Source organism: Leptonotus elevatus, chromosome 1 (genome assembly GCF_054856555.1).
Source record: "Leptonotus elevatus isolate MCC_2025b chromosome 1, RoL_Lele_1.0, whole genome shotgun sequence".
Classification (NCBI taxonomy): Eukaryota; Metazoa; Chordata; class Actinopteri; order Syngnathiformes; family Syngnathidae; genus Leptonotus; species Leptonotus elevatus.
In genome coordinates, this window is record NC_141239.1 from 4,361,494 (window position 1) to 4,374,261 (window position 12,768).

General features: G+C 41.2%; 1 protein-coding gene across 4 annotated transcripts in view; it reads right to left on the bottom strand.

Annotated features, from left to right (window-relative positions):
- Positions 1 to 4,276: 4,276 nt before the first annotated feature.
- The window catches only part of efr3a (EFR3 homolog A (S. cerevisiae)), a 73,731-nt gene continuing 65,239 nt past the window's right edge, over positions 4,277 to 12,768 (bottom strand). For all 4 annotated transcript variants that reach the window (XM_086079742.1, XM_086079760.1, XM_086079749.1 and 1 more), the window contains 5 exons: positions 11,273 to 11,358; positions 9,525 to 9,573; positions 8,892 to 8,995; positions 8,709 to 8,758; positions 4,277 to 8,289 (listed from right to left, as the gene is read on the bottom strand). In XM_086079742.1, coding sequence (XP_085935868.1) covers positions 8,184 to 8,289; positions 8,709 to 8,758; positions 8,892 to 8,995; positions 9,525 to 9,573; positions 11,273 to 11,358 — 395 coding nt within the window. In that variant the 3' untranslated portion in view covers positions 4,277 to 8,183. The remainder of the gene's footprint in view (positions 8,290 to 8,708; positions 8,759 to 8,891; positions 8,996 to 9,524; positions 9,574 to 11,272; positions 11,359 to 12,768) is intronic.

Genomic DNA, 12,768 nt, shown 5'->3' on the forward strand with positions numbered 1-12,768 from the left:
TTTGTGATTAAGAGCTATAGAAATAAACTTGACTTGACCTGACCGAAAAGGTCCATTTCCCATATACCGGTCAATAATACTCCCGTTATGTAGAGCTATTAATTGACACACAATTGATTATCTACAGAAGAGAATGAGGGCCAGTGTGTCGTGTTTCAGTTTAGTAGGGGTTTTGTGTTTTTGTGTTGTGTTTGTCACGTCTTCCTGAGTTAATTCCCTGTCTCGTTATGTCTGATCACGTCCACCTGCGTGTCTGCTGTTCCCTTCCAAGTGTGTTTGACCAATCAGTGCCCTCAGCCTATTGAGTTCTCCAGGTGTGTCTCATTAATCTTGGTGTGTTAAAGCCCGTTTCAATGAATCCTCATAAGTTCCTTACCGTTTAAGCCTTTCGTCCACACGATGGCGCCGTTTCGGAGCTTGAAAGCGATCACTTATGAAAAGCGGGCTCCAGAATGGAAACGGCGTCCGTCTGGATACTCCTCCAGTGATGACGTTTACGGTCGCAGCTCCGCGACGACGCATTGTCGCAGATTGGTGACGTATACGCGATCCGTCAGACTGTCGACAACAATGGCGGATAGCCGTGTTGTCGTCGTTTTGCTTGGCCTCCTTCTGCAAAAATATTTTGCTTCTTTATTCCCACGTTCAACAATCGGCGTTGTACTTGAATCAGCCGCCATTGTGCCGTCTCCTGTGTTCGTCTTTTTCATGTTGTTTTCATACATGCAAAGCCATGTTTGTTCTGTAGATTGCAATAAAGTTAGAAAAAAAAAAGTGTTTGTCTTCTTTGCTGATTCTTCTTCTACGCTTTCAGTTAACTAACGTCCGTTGGCGCCACTCCAGACTTGGCATCTACATTACAGCCGTGAAACGTCCTCAGCGTCTTCTTTTGGACTCACGCAAGTCTTGAAACGCTTCTGGGTGGACGAGATTTGTTTGAGGAACGGGGCCTAAGTCTGTTATGTTTGTCCAGTCGGCGTGTGATCGTTGTCAAAGTCATGCGTCGTCGTCGATGTGCTGTGTGAGAGTCTGTGTTTGTCGTCGCGTCAAGCTAAGCCTCATCACAGTTAAGTCGTCTTCGTCTCAGTCTCACTTTATTCACAGAATTTTGACTTTAAAGTGTACTTTTTTTCTCTCTCTCTTCACTGGCCCTAATCGTCTTCCGTAATTAGCAAATTAATCAACAAGTATTTTAATCATCGCATAATCATTTGGAGACATTTTTTTTAATTTCAAATTGTCCAAATCCTCTGATTTAGCATGTCAACAGTAATTGTTGACATGAAAGAAGCCCGATTATCTTTATCAAAATAAGATAGCAAACATCTGCTTTGACTTTGGAAAACAAAGAATCGAACCGGTAACATAGTAAAAAAAAAAAATTACTATACAAATACAAAAGTACAAAATAACCACCAATCACTGGTTAATAAACAGTAATCTGGGAAAAAATGCTTTTGCAATACACTCAAATGCAAAATCAAAAATAATCCAATTAGTCGATTAATTGATTGAATATTTGACAGATGAATCGATTCTAAAAATACTCAATAGTGACAGCACGTCCGTTATGAATTTCACACTTTTACACTCACCAACATTTTCCAAAAATGGTTGAGCCCTCGCCTGGAAAATGGCTTACCTTGTTTGCTGGTCCCGCTGACACCACCAGAAACCGAGTCCACGTCGCCGTCCTCGTTAGCCAAAGCTCACTTTCCTGTAACCTTCCAAAAGCTGCTCAGATGGCAACCTGGTGTGCGTGCGTGTGTGAGTGCTCTGTGCTCCCAAACCAGTGCGGGTTCGATCCCCGAGTGCATGCTTAGAAGTAAGGGTTCCAAAAGGGTTCTTCATGAAGAGCAGAGGTTCTACCCAGAACTATGGGCTTTTGAGGTACCTTAAAAAAAAAAAAAAATACAAATCTTCAAGGGTTATTTTGAAGTTAAGGGTTCCTGTAAGAACCGTTTCAATACAGAGAACCTCAAGCATGGCGGCTGGAACTCATGACCTTCTTGTTGGGAGACAACCACTGCACCACCTGAGCTATGCCGATCTTGTTTGTCGTTTCCCTCTCCTGCGTTGCCGGAGTGTCCAAAATGAGGCCAACACGGAGGCAACAAGGGTTCCATCTGACACTCGCAATATACTAACCCACAGCAGGAGCGGCATGGCTCAGGTGCTACACTGGCTTTCCACCAACCTGAAGTTGGTGGAGGTTGTGGATTTGCACCTCACCCTTTAAGTGGCCTTTTTATTTTACGGTGCGAATGTTTGCTGCTGGTTGTGTTGCCCATGGGTCAAAGCTGGATTTTAGTGCGTGCTGGCTGCCACGTCGGTTGCCCCGTGACAGTTGAATGACGGCTTTGCTACCGAATATACGATATGCCACGGGTGCAAAGGTACGACGCATGTGATATTGACAATTTTGATGGTGCATATTTATCAGCAGCGCTTGCCTGGATGAGCTTCACTAAAGGTTGGGACAAAGCGAAGGAAAGGTTACTACGACCATGAAGAATTTTTGGATGGCATATAACGCGCATGCAGGCCACCTGGCTGTTGAATTTCTTTGCACCACGATCGGTACGGCACGCCATTTTCTCCTTTTTCCTCCAGCCGTGCCCACCTCCATCTGTTTTTTAAAAAAAGTAACTTGTTTTAGAGGGAAACTCGCTCGTTAGCTGCCCCACCTGCCAATTACGTAAATTGTGATTGGAAGGCACGTCGCTGTCTGCAAGCACGTTGGACAAAAACAAATACATTTTAAATAAATACGAATTCCTGCTGTTGCAGGCTCTTTAGCTTTTCCATTTTAAGCAGTGTCTGCCCAATTGGGATGCTCTGTCGGTGTTCCCACGGAGAGTCTTGCACAGCTGTTCGATTATTCTGAAGTAAACGGAGCGCAAAACGTTTTCCTTCGCTCCATTCTCTAAATGCGCTTTCGTGGCGAGGTGCGGCGACAACAAGTGGAACTAATTCTATGAACATGACATTTTCAGGAAAAACAGCATGCACGAAGGAAAGATGGCCCCATTTGCCCCAACGCACGCATGGATGGAATCGGCGCCGATAGTGTCTGGTTGACTTCCACCACCGCCCCCGCGAAACAAAAATCAATAAATGCATACAACGGACTGCTCTCATTCGACCATGCATGACTTTACTTGACTTTTTAGAGATGTCTTCATCTGGTGCAGTATGTATGCCTTGCATTGGTGCTCCTCGCTGTCTTTTTTGTTTTCGTCCTCCCTTTCTATGTCACGATTGCTGATATGAATCCTCCTGGCTGAGGACATCCTGTCATGTTGCTGATTCCCCTGGACCTGTGTTCGTCTCTGTCCTGTCCTCCCTCGGGGACCTACATAATAGCTTTTCCTTAGACAGTCTGCTGTGCTTATCCATCATTGTTCAAAGATTTTTAATAAATAAAAACAAAATACAAATTATTTTTGAATGTTTCTTATTACTGTGTGGTTCTCAATACAAACCCTTATTTAAAAAAAAAAAAAAAACTCCTTGTGCAGTTTCTAGATAAAACCCTTGAGACATAAAAGGGTTCTCAGTGGAACTCCCTGTTTGAGATCTAGATGAAACCCTTAAAGGGTTCTTTACCTCTCATACAGGGTTCTGGGTGGAACCTTTCACATACAGGTGCTCGTCCCAAAATTTTAATATCCTCAAAAATTTGAATAATTTCCATAATTCCATTGAAAAAGTCAAATTTTCATAGATTATAGATTCAGGGCCCACAAGTGAAGTGATTTCAAGTATTTATTTGATTATTTGGGCTTCCAGCTCATAAAACCCACTAAAACAGGATGTCAAAAAATTTGAATAATGTGAAGAAATCGCTGTTTTATGAGCTGGAAGCCCAAATAATGTAAAAATAAACACAACAAAATACTTGAAATCACTTCAGTTTTGGCCACTGAATCTATCATCTATGAAAGTTTGACTTTTTAGCACTGAACAGTAAGCAATTACTACTGAGTATTTAGCAGCAGGTATTTAATAGCTTGTAACCAAAAATTAGCAAATAACATTTAGCAATATTTAGCATCCAGAATTGAAGCGCTTAGAAATGACTTTGAGTCCGTATCAAGCGTTGAACATTTAGCATGTAGCATTATTCAACATCTTTCAGTTAGCATTATTTAGCATCCAAGATAACAATTAGCATGAAGACTTTTTCATTTTGCGTTTTCTTGTCACTTGAATCAAAACAATGACTTGATTGTTGTCCCGCTTGTGTGACAAATGAAGACGCACTCGGTCAAGCTTGAGTGTCAAGTCAACTTTATTACCGTCACTTTGTCATGATTAAACAACAAACAAAGCACTTGCAAAGTTCACGAAGCGCCTAAGCCACACACGCACACACTTCGGAAAATAGGATTTGATGTGTTCCTTTTTTTGTGTGTCCAACTTTGTTGTACTTTGAAGAAAAACGCGACGAAAGGTTGCCAACTTTTGATTTCATGCTTCAATCAGTGACGTGCGGTGAGCTTCATGGCTGGCGAGGTGCCGACAAAGTCACATTTACAAATTTGAGGGCCAGTCTGTCAGAACAAATGGACATAAGTGATCCCACATTTACTCTTATAGTATTGCACAGCATTTATTCAGCGGTATAATCTTGTTTGAATCATGCAAGCCCCCGCGAGAAGGAACTTGACTCATGCTCCTGCAGCTGCAAAACAGGAACTGTGCCCTTACCACAAGATAGCGGCTGGAACATTTTGCGGTTGACGGTTGAAACTTTCAGTGCCGGAAAAAAAAAAAACACGTCCGCATTATTATCTGCGCAATGACTCATATACGTGATAGTTTTTACGTTGCTGCTGTGTTCTCCCCCAACCTTTAGAGCAGCAACGGCTGTGTAACTAGGGACCGCCCTAAAGAAATAAAAAGAGAGGGCTCGGCAGAGTGTGCTTCAGAACGGGTAGGAGATTGTAATCTGTGCACATCTCTGTCCGTTCTCCTTGCCAGCAAAAAAATGTGAAGTCTCCTTCCTTGTCTGTTGTTTATTAAATCTTCTAGGTTGACTGAACCTGATACATTCCCAAAAAACATGACGCACATGTCTTTGGACAGTCACATTTTATACCCTGATACTTTTTCATGCTTTAGTAAAAGAGATGGCTTGGTGAAAAAGTTGTTGGCAAAAAAACCTCATCTAATCACGCATCAAGGATATTTTTGGATTGAAAAAGAAAATCAATATTAAAGCACAGAGCAGACAAGTCAGATAGAAAATAATTTGATGGGCTCATCAGTTGCACGATGCCTCGCCTGACCGCACGTCCCTGACTTGACCGCTTCATCAACAACAACCACTGATCTGAATATATGACTGGATAGCCGTTGGGCAAATACTTTTTTGGTCAAGTCGCGAGGCCTCCACATTGCTCCACCCAAGAAACGTTTCTCGGCATACGATCCTATACATTTACAGAATCCAACTTGGAGAACATTTGAGACAGTACTTCGTAGAAACAGCTTGATTTATGATGTTCTAAATTTGTTAAACATAAACAAGACTTCAGACATTTTACAACTGGCCTTAAATACATGTATAAATTCTAAGTTTAATGACGTTTACAAGAGGAAACTTGTATATTTTTTTTAATGAAAGAACTGTAATTCAACAAAAGATGCCTCTGCCAAATCTAATATTGGGGTCTGAGGAACTGAGTGATAAAAGAAAAATGGGGTCAAAGTGCACATGTTAAAAAAATAGTGACCTCCCCGCCAGCCTTATACTAAGAGCTTACGAACTGTTCGCAAGATGGGAGGAGCAAGATGGCCGCCCAGTGGCTTCAACAGTTTGCACGGGCGTGTATGGGCTATCGGCTATCCTGTCATATATACAGATCAGTGGTATCAACCGAGCCACTCATGAAGGTCGCGGCGCCGCAAAATGTCAAAATATCCACATGCGCGCACATTACGTACGTTTGCTGTTAGCGGACTAAACACGACACATGAATCGGGAAATACATTCAAATATTGATTGACCCGCGCCGAAGCGACATTACGACGTGACAACAGACTTCTTGTCTTCTGCAATACGATCACGTCAGAACAAGCAGATAGAAAAATAGACCTTCTAGTGCTAAAATGACACATTCACAAACTACGACAGGTTGCTTAGAAAAATCTTAAGTGGATGTTGGCGCATTTTCAAATCAATCTTTTGATGTGCATCATGCGTGTGATGTCACGTTCAAGCCACATTAACATTCATTTCCACGCCGGCGGCTTTGATTCTCAAATCCTCCAACCATCAAACTTTCCCGACCAAAACGACTGACGTCCGATGTCTGTGAGATCGCGACGACGGGAGAGACGCCTGCCAAATCACTCGACAGCTTTTCTTGAAAACCTTCAACGAGTCCAAACCAAGACCAGGAAAAGTCTTCCGTGGTTCCAAAGTTCTTTCATTTCTTTGCACGTTCACCAGACTTGTTTTGAGTTCTTTCAAAGTTCTCCAAAGTCATTTAAGTCCATCAGCTGTCAAAGAACCTTAAAGGTTGGATCAAGATGTTGGGAAGTTCATCCAAAACCATGAAACTTCTTACTTAAAAGGTTTGAAATTTTGTCACTCAGATGACTGACTTTTTTCTTTCTTTTTAAGATGTTCAAATCAAAGTTCGGGTGGGGTGGGGGTGGGGGGGAGTGGGCACTCACAGTCGACTCGATACCATTCTGACATGACATGTCAGGGAAGCTGAAACATACTCAACGTAACATGCTAACCCTAACTTCAAAATAAAGTTGACCAAATACACTAATACATGGACGGCAATGCAAATAGCCTTAGTACACTTTTACTTTGAAGTTGGCCCATGTGGCGTCGTGACTTCCCTTTTAGATTAGATTTTGATTTTTTGATTGACATTGTAGTTGCAATCAACATCAACATAACGCTATCCCGAACTCATGTTCAATCGCTAATTGAGGATGCTAAGAAACCGCTAATTGATTACGCCGTCATTGTAGGACACGGCAGATGTTTGACTTTGGCTTACTTGAATTCTTTTTCAATATTCTGGGCCACAGCTACTTTGTAATTCACTCTCAATGTTTAAAGGAAGGGAACGTGCCTTAAATTGCACGTTGAGGTCTTTTCATTACTTAAAAAAAAAGATAAATATAATTTTGTCTTCATTTAGTCTATAAAACACCATTAAAAAAGAAAAACATTCAACTCAAAATGTCAAACTTAGCGGTTTAGATTTTAGGAACACAACTTTTAGCCATTAATACCTTCTTATTTCACACATGAACCTTTAAAAAATAAGAATGTTGCTGCCTCATATTGCACTTAAAAGTTGTGATCCTAAATCCTATGCGGCTATTTTAGATATTTTGAATTTTTTTTACATTTGTTTTTATTTAATGGAAAAAGCTTTTTACAAAATAAATGAAGACAAAAATATATCCTCAAAAGTTTTCAAGGTTCTTTGAAGTTCCTGAAACTTCTTCCTTCCTCTCTTTGATTTGTGAAGTTTTCAAGTGATTTTTAGGGATGGGAAAGTAACAGACCGCTCGATACCTGGCCTTATTTCAAGGTATCGGCATTTGCGACGGCGGCCGATTCTCTTGTGGGTGCTTTACGATCAGGAAGTAGAAAAGAGAAAAATAGAAAATTGACATTCATTTCACATAATTTGAAGGACAACTGCTATTTTGGAACAGATAGGTCTCTCTTTAAAATGATCTCTTATTGTTTTTTGGGGGTAAATTTGATGTATCAAACGTACTCGTGCTATCGGTACTTGGTATCGGTGACTATTCAAGAGCTGACTACGCATACTGGTATCAATGTGTGTGAAAATAGTGCTTTTGCACAACCCAAGTGATTTTCCGTTCTGTCCCCCCCAAGTCCGCGTACTTTCATGACCATCCAAAAAGTCGTGGTCGTGTCAGCAAACTCAACTTGCTCAGCTTTCAAGCATCTTTCCAAGCAACAAACAGCGCGAGAACTTTCTTGTCTTTTGAACGCATTTGTAACAACAAGCTGGTGATCGGCGGACATGACAAACTACCAACATGTTCAAGTCAGCGTTGATTGCACGAACTTGTTTGTTGAATCTTGTGCTGCTGCCCCCTAGTGGCTCTTTTTGTTGCGCGATGATGATGAGAATGTTGTGAGTACAGGCGTGTTGTGTTTGGACACACACTCAGTAGACGCACAGGTCGGGAAACTTCATCTCGTAGATGGGCACCGACTGGTGCTGGGCGTGGCCCGAGGACACCGACACCACGCCAGATGGACTTGGGGGGGGTCTGGGGGGAGGGTCATGTCACGCCATTAGCTCAATGCGACACTAGTATGGAGTGATGATGTCACTGGATTAGGGCTGCACGAAATTGGAAAATCATGCGATATTGATGTTGAAATTTTTAACATGTACCAAAAGAAATGACATGTTTATTATACAATGAAAAAATAAATCACAAAAATTGGGTCATTTTGTATAAAACAACCCAGAGGGTTGGGTCAAATTGACCCATAAAAAATGGTGGATCGGTCCACTGTTTTTAGAGTGCATTTTAGTTAGTGGCTGACTGGTCAAATTCAGATAAAAGCATAAAATTCCATATGAAACTTATTGCATGTTTTTGCGTTATGCATATTGCATGAGCCAAAATCTCAACATGGATATATTTTGGATATATTGTGCAGCCCTACACTAGATACTCACCTGATGGTGAGTTCGAAGATGTGCGCCAGACGCTCGTGTAGCATGTTGGCCTACACACACACGCGCACGCGCGCACACACACACACACACACACACACACACGCACGCACACACACACACACGCACACAAGTGAGGTGAGCGTGGATGTTTCTATTAAACAAGTTTCCCTTCCTCGTGAGTACCTTGGACTCGCAGTGCGCCGCGATCTCCTCAAACGGAGCTTTCTGGAATTTCTCCATCACCTGACGGCGACGCTCGCGTTCTTGATCCTCCAGGACGCTCGTGTCTGACCGGCACACACACATACAAGGATAATCAGGCGTTTACAGACTGTTTTAATTTATTTTTTAATTCTACCCTCTAACGTATCATATACAAGACATTTTGAGCCCTACTTCATGAGTATAATTTCCCCCCCCCCCCACATTAAAACCCTGACATATATGATCTAAAATGCATTGCACGGATAATCCATTAGAGGGCAGTATCACCCAGCTGATAACTTTTCCAGCAACCTTGCAAAGGCGGAACACTGGGGACGGTAGAGAGAGAAGGTAGTACCGGGGGACGGGCAGCACCCCAGAACCCCAGGCCGGGCAGGGAAAGGTCAGTTCTAAATGTATTGCGTTGAGACCAATGTATCAATTATGACACAAAAATCAAAAGTCATATGTAGAAGTTGATTTTCATTTTTTTTATTAGTTCAAAAGAACCAATAAATATTCTATTTACAAAGAATAAGAATTTTCTCTCATATATTTATTTCATGGTTCAGGCTTTGTAGGGTCAAAAAAGAAATTCTGTTAGAATCTTACCAATGGCTTTCTTCAGGGTCTCAAAGGTGATCTCCTCAGTCAGCTGTGACTAAACAGACAAACACATTCGGTTTTATTGTACAATATTAATAAAGTTAGAAACTTATTAAATCTCGCCCCTTTTTACACATTCAATTTAAAACCTAAAAACATTCATCTTTTCCGTCAAAAACTAACTTGAAACTATTTGTTAAATTAATAAAAAAATTATCATTGACACGATGTACAGAAATACAAAAATATTCACACCCGAGTATTGGTGCAATTCTTACTTACATTACATCAGTAAGTTTTCTACCAACAAAGAAAACAGTAAATGTATTAGTTAAGATAGCGCATACCAACACTGGTAATAGAAAATACGGAGCAACAACGGTACAAACAACAGTTGACACTAGGAAAACATACTAAATCTGATGCTATAAAAAGGTATGAAAATGAAAAGTATATAGGCATTGCTTTATTAGAATATCTTGTGAATTATTTGAGTTATTTACAGTTATATGTAGGGCTGAATGATTATGGAAAAAAATCGAATTGTGAAATACACTTAAAGAGGCTGCGGCAGCACATAAATGACGGTAACTAATGACGATTTTGTCAGTCTTAATTTTCATTCATGAAATTGGACGACAACATATGGCCACATACAGACCTATTTAACCTCAAAATATAGGACAACTCAAATTTATCAGCCGCTGCCGGCCGCACACTTGCGTGTACACTCAGTTTACAACACGCGCGACACTGCGGCAGCCGAAAAGTCATAACTCACAACGGTGAAGTGTTGTTTTAAAACCAAGATCAGATTAAACATGTTAGACCCTCGTCTCAAGGTGTTATGAGACAAAAAAAACTCACCAAAATGACGTGCACTTATGGCGCCAGTTACAGTGGTGACGTTCCTGCTCCCCCACTTCCCTCCTACCGCTCTGTTTCAATGCGCATTTAAATCGCAGCTTCTCGCGATTACGTTATCGCGTTTTGTCAAACCGCGGTTTAATTGCAAATGCAATTAATCGTTCAGCCCTAGTTATATGTATATATTTATGTTGGATTGAAGTAAAGCCTCCAGGCCCGGTTATCCCATATTTACTCTTATATTATTGCAAAGCATGACTCATGCTCTTGCAGCTTCAAAAACAAGAACTATGCTGGAACATTTTGCAGTTGAACTGTTGAACTTTGACTGTTGAAACTTTCAGTGTTGAAGAAAAACACGTCTACATTATTATCTGCACAATACCTCATATGCATGGTTTTAATGTTGCTGCTGTGTACCCCTCCCCTGTGTAACTAGGGAATGCCCTGAAGAAAAAAAAAAGAAGAGAGGGCTGGCAGAATGTGCTTAACAGCGGTAGGAGATTGTAACTGTGCACATCTCATGTCCGTTCTCCTCGCGAGCAAAAACGGAACAGAACGGGTAGGAGATTGTAATCTGGGCACATCTCTGTGCTCCTCGCGAGCAAAAAGAATCAAAGTCTCTTGTCTTCCTTCCTTGTCTGTTGTTTGTTAAATATTCTAGGTTGACTGAACCTGACACTTTTATTTATTTATTTTTTGGGCAGTTTTGGTCCTCCCTAAAGTTGAGGCTAGCTGGGCTCTGGGTGCCTTCGGTGCAGGCGGCGCGGGCTCACTTCCCGCCTGGGAAGACCACGTTTGTGTGTGTTTGTGTGGACGTGTGAGCGAGAGAGAAAAAACAAACAAACTTGAGGCTAGCTGTTAGCACACAAACTTGCGTGTCCGACCTTTTCCGGCAGGCTGCTGGCCAGGATGTCCACCTGCAGCGAGATGGTGTCCACAAAGCTCTTCCTCCTGGTCAGGCGCTCTTCATCTGCGGGACGCCACACGATTAGCACCGCATCAGGACTGCAAGCGCTAACGGCTAAAATCTTTCAGCAGTGCTGAAATCTTTTTTATTTTTTATTATTTATTTATTATTGATATTTATTACTCTATGCGGCGTGACTGGAGCCCAGCAGAGGGCCAATTTAGCAGTTTGCTTCACATGGACATTTTTTGACCTGGGAGTACATCACCAAGCCAAGGTGGACTTGCTTCACCTGTACAACTGTACAACTAAGGGACCAGTTGAGTCAAACATTTTGATGCTTAGGTTCAACTGCTGGAAGACGTTCAGTTATTCACGATCGTTTGTTGACATAAGAGAGATTTAAAAATTAAAAGTGATTTTTTTAAATTTCTGCAGAGGTTGATGAAAGTTGAACAAAACTTGTTTGAAAAAAAGTTTAAAGCATTTTTTGGTACCAGGAAAAAATAAAGCACATAAAAAAAATGTGGTCCAGGCAAATGCGCTCAGCAAATATTGTGGGTTTTTTTCTAGGAAAAAAAAGAATACTTTTTTCCCCCTGTGGTAATTATAAAGAGCATCCATAATTAACAAAATTTACAAGGGAATTTTGTTTCTAGATTTAAATTTTTGTAGGTAATCTAATTTTAAGTAAGGTAAGATAATTTTGCTAGCTCTTTTTTTCTTTCATGTATTTGCGTACAGTATTTGCCTTTTTCCAGGGGAAAATCAACCCACATTTTTAATGAAAATTTTAATGAGCAACAATTCATGTTTTTGGGGGGAGAATTTATGAGCGTCAATTTGCAGATTTTTTTATGACTTAAAAAAAATCATGGCAATTACAGTATGAGCGGCAATTCATATTTTTGCAGGAAAAAAGCAATTATAATGACCATCAGTTATTCGTATTTTTACGAGGGGTGGGGGCGGGGGGGGACACAAGTTCACAAGCACTTGCTGTTGGCCAAGTCACTCGGCTGGTGCTATCTTTAGCTATGATGCTAGCACAAACTGCAACAAACTAAAGGACTTTGTCTAAACACCACATGACCCAAACAGGAAATCAAATACTCAGCCCATGAGTCCAGGTGAGCCGCAGGCGGTCACAAGCCGTGCGACGTTAGCATTGGAAGTGACTAAACAACACTTGAAAGCGGTGGTTCTCAAACTGGGGTCCCCGGGGGTCTGCCAGCCATTGCTTCGAGCTCAGCATACATATTTCACAATAAATGATGCATTCGTGTTAAAAAACGGGCACACCTACATAACGTCGCTATCGAGTGTATTTCCAAAGATGGTACATTTTCATATTTTGTAAGATCCTAACTGCGTTAAATGAAGGCATTTGAGTCATTAAAATGCCATTGTCTTGACTTTGCACTAAAAGCATAAATTGGAGTCATACAAACATTTGCTAATTGCGATGTTTGT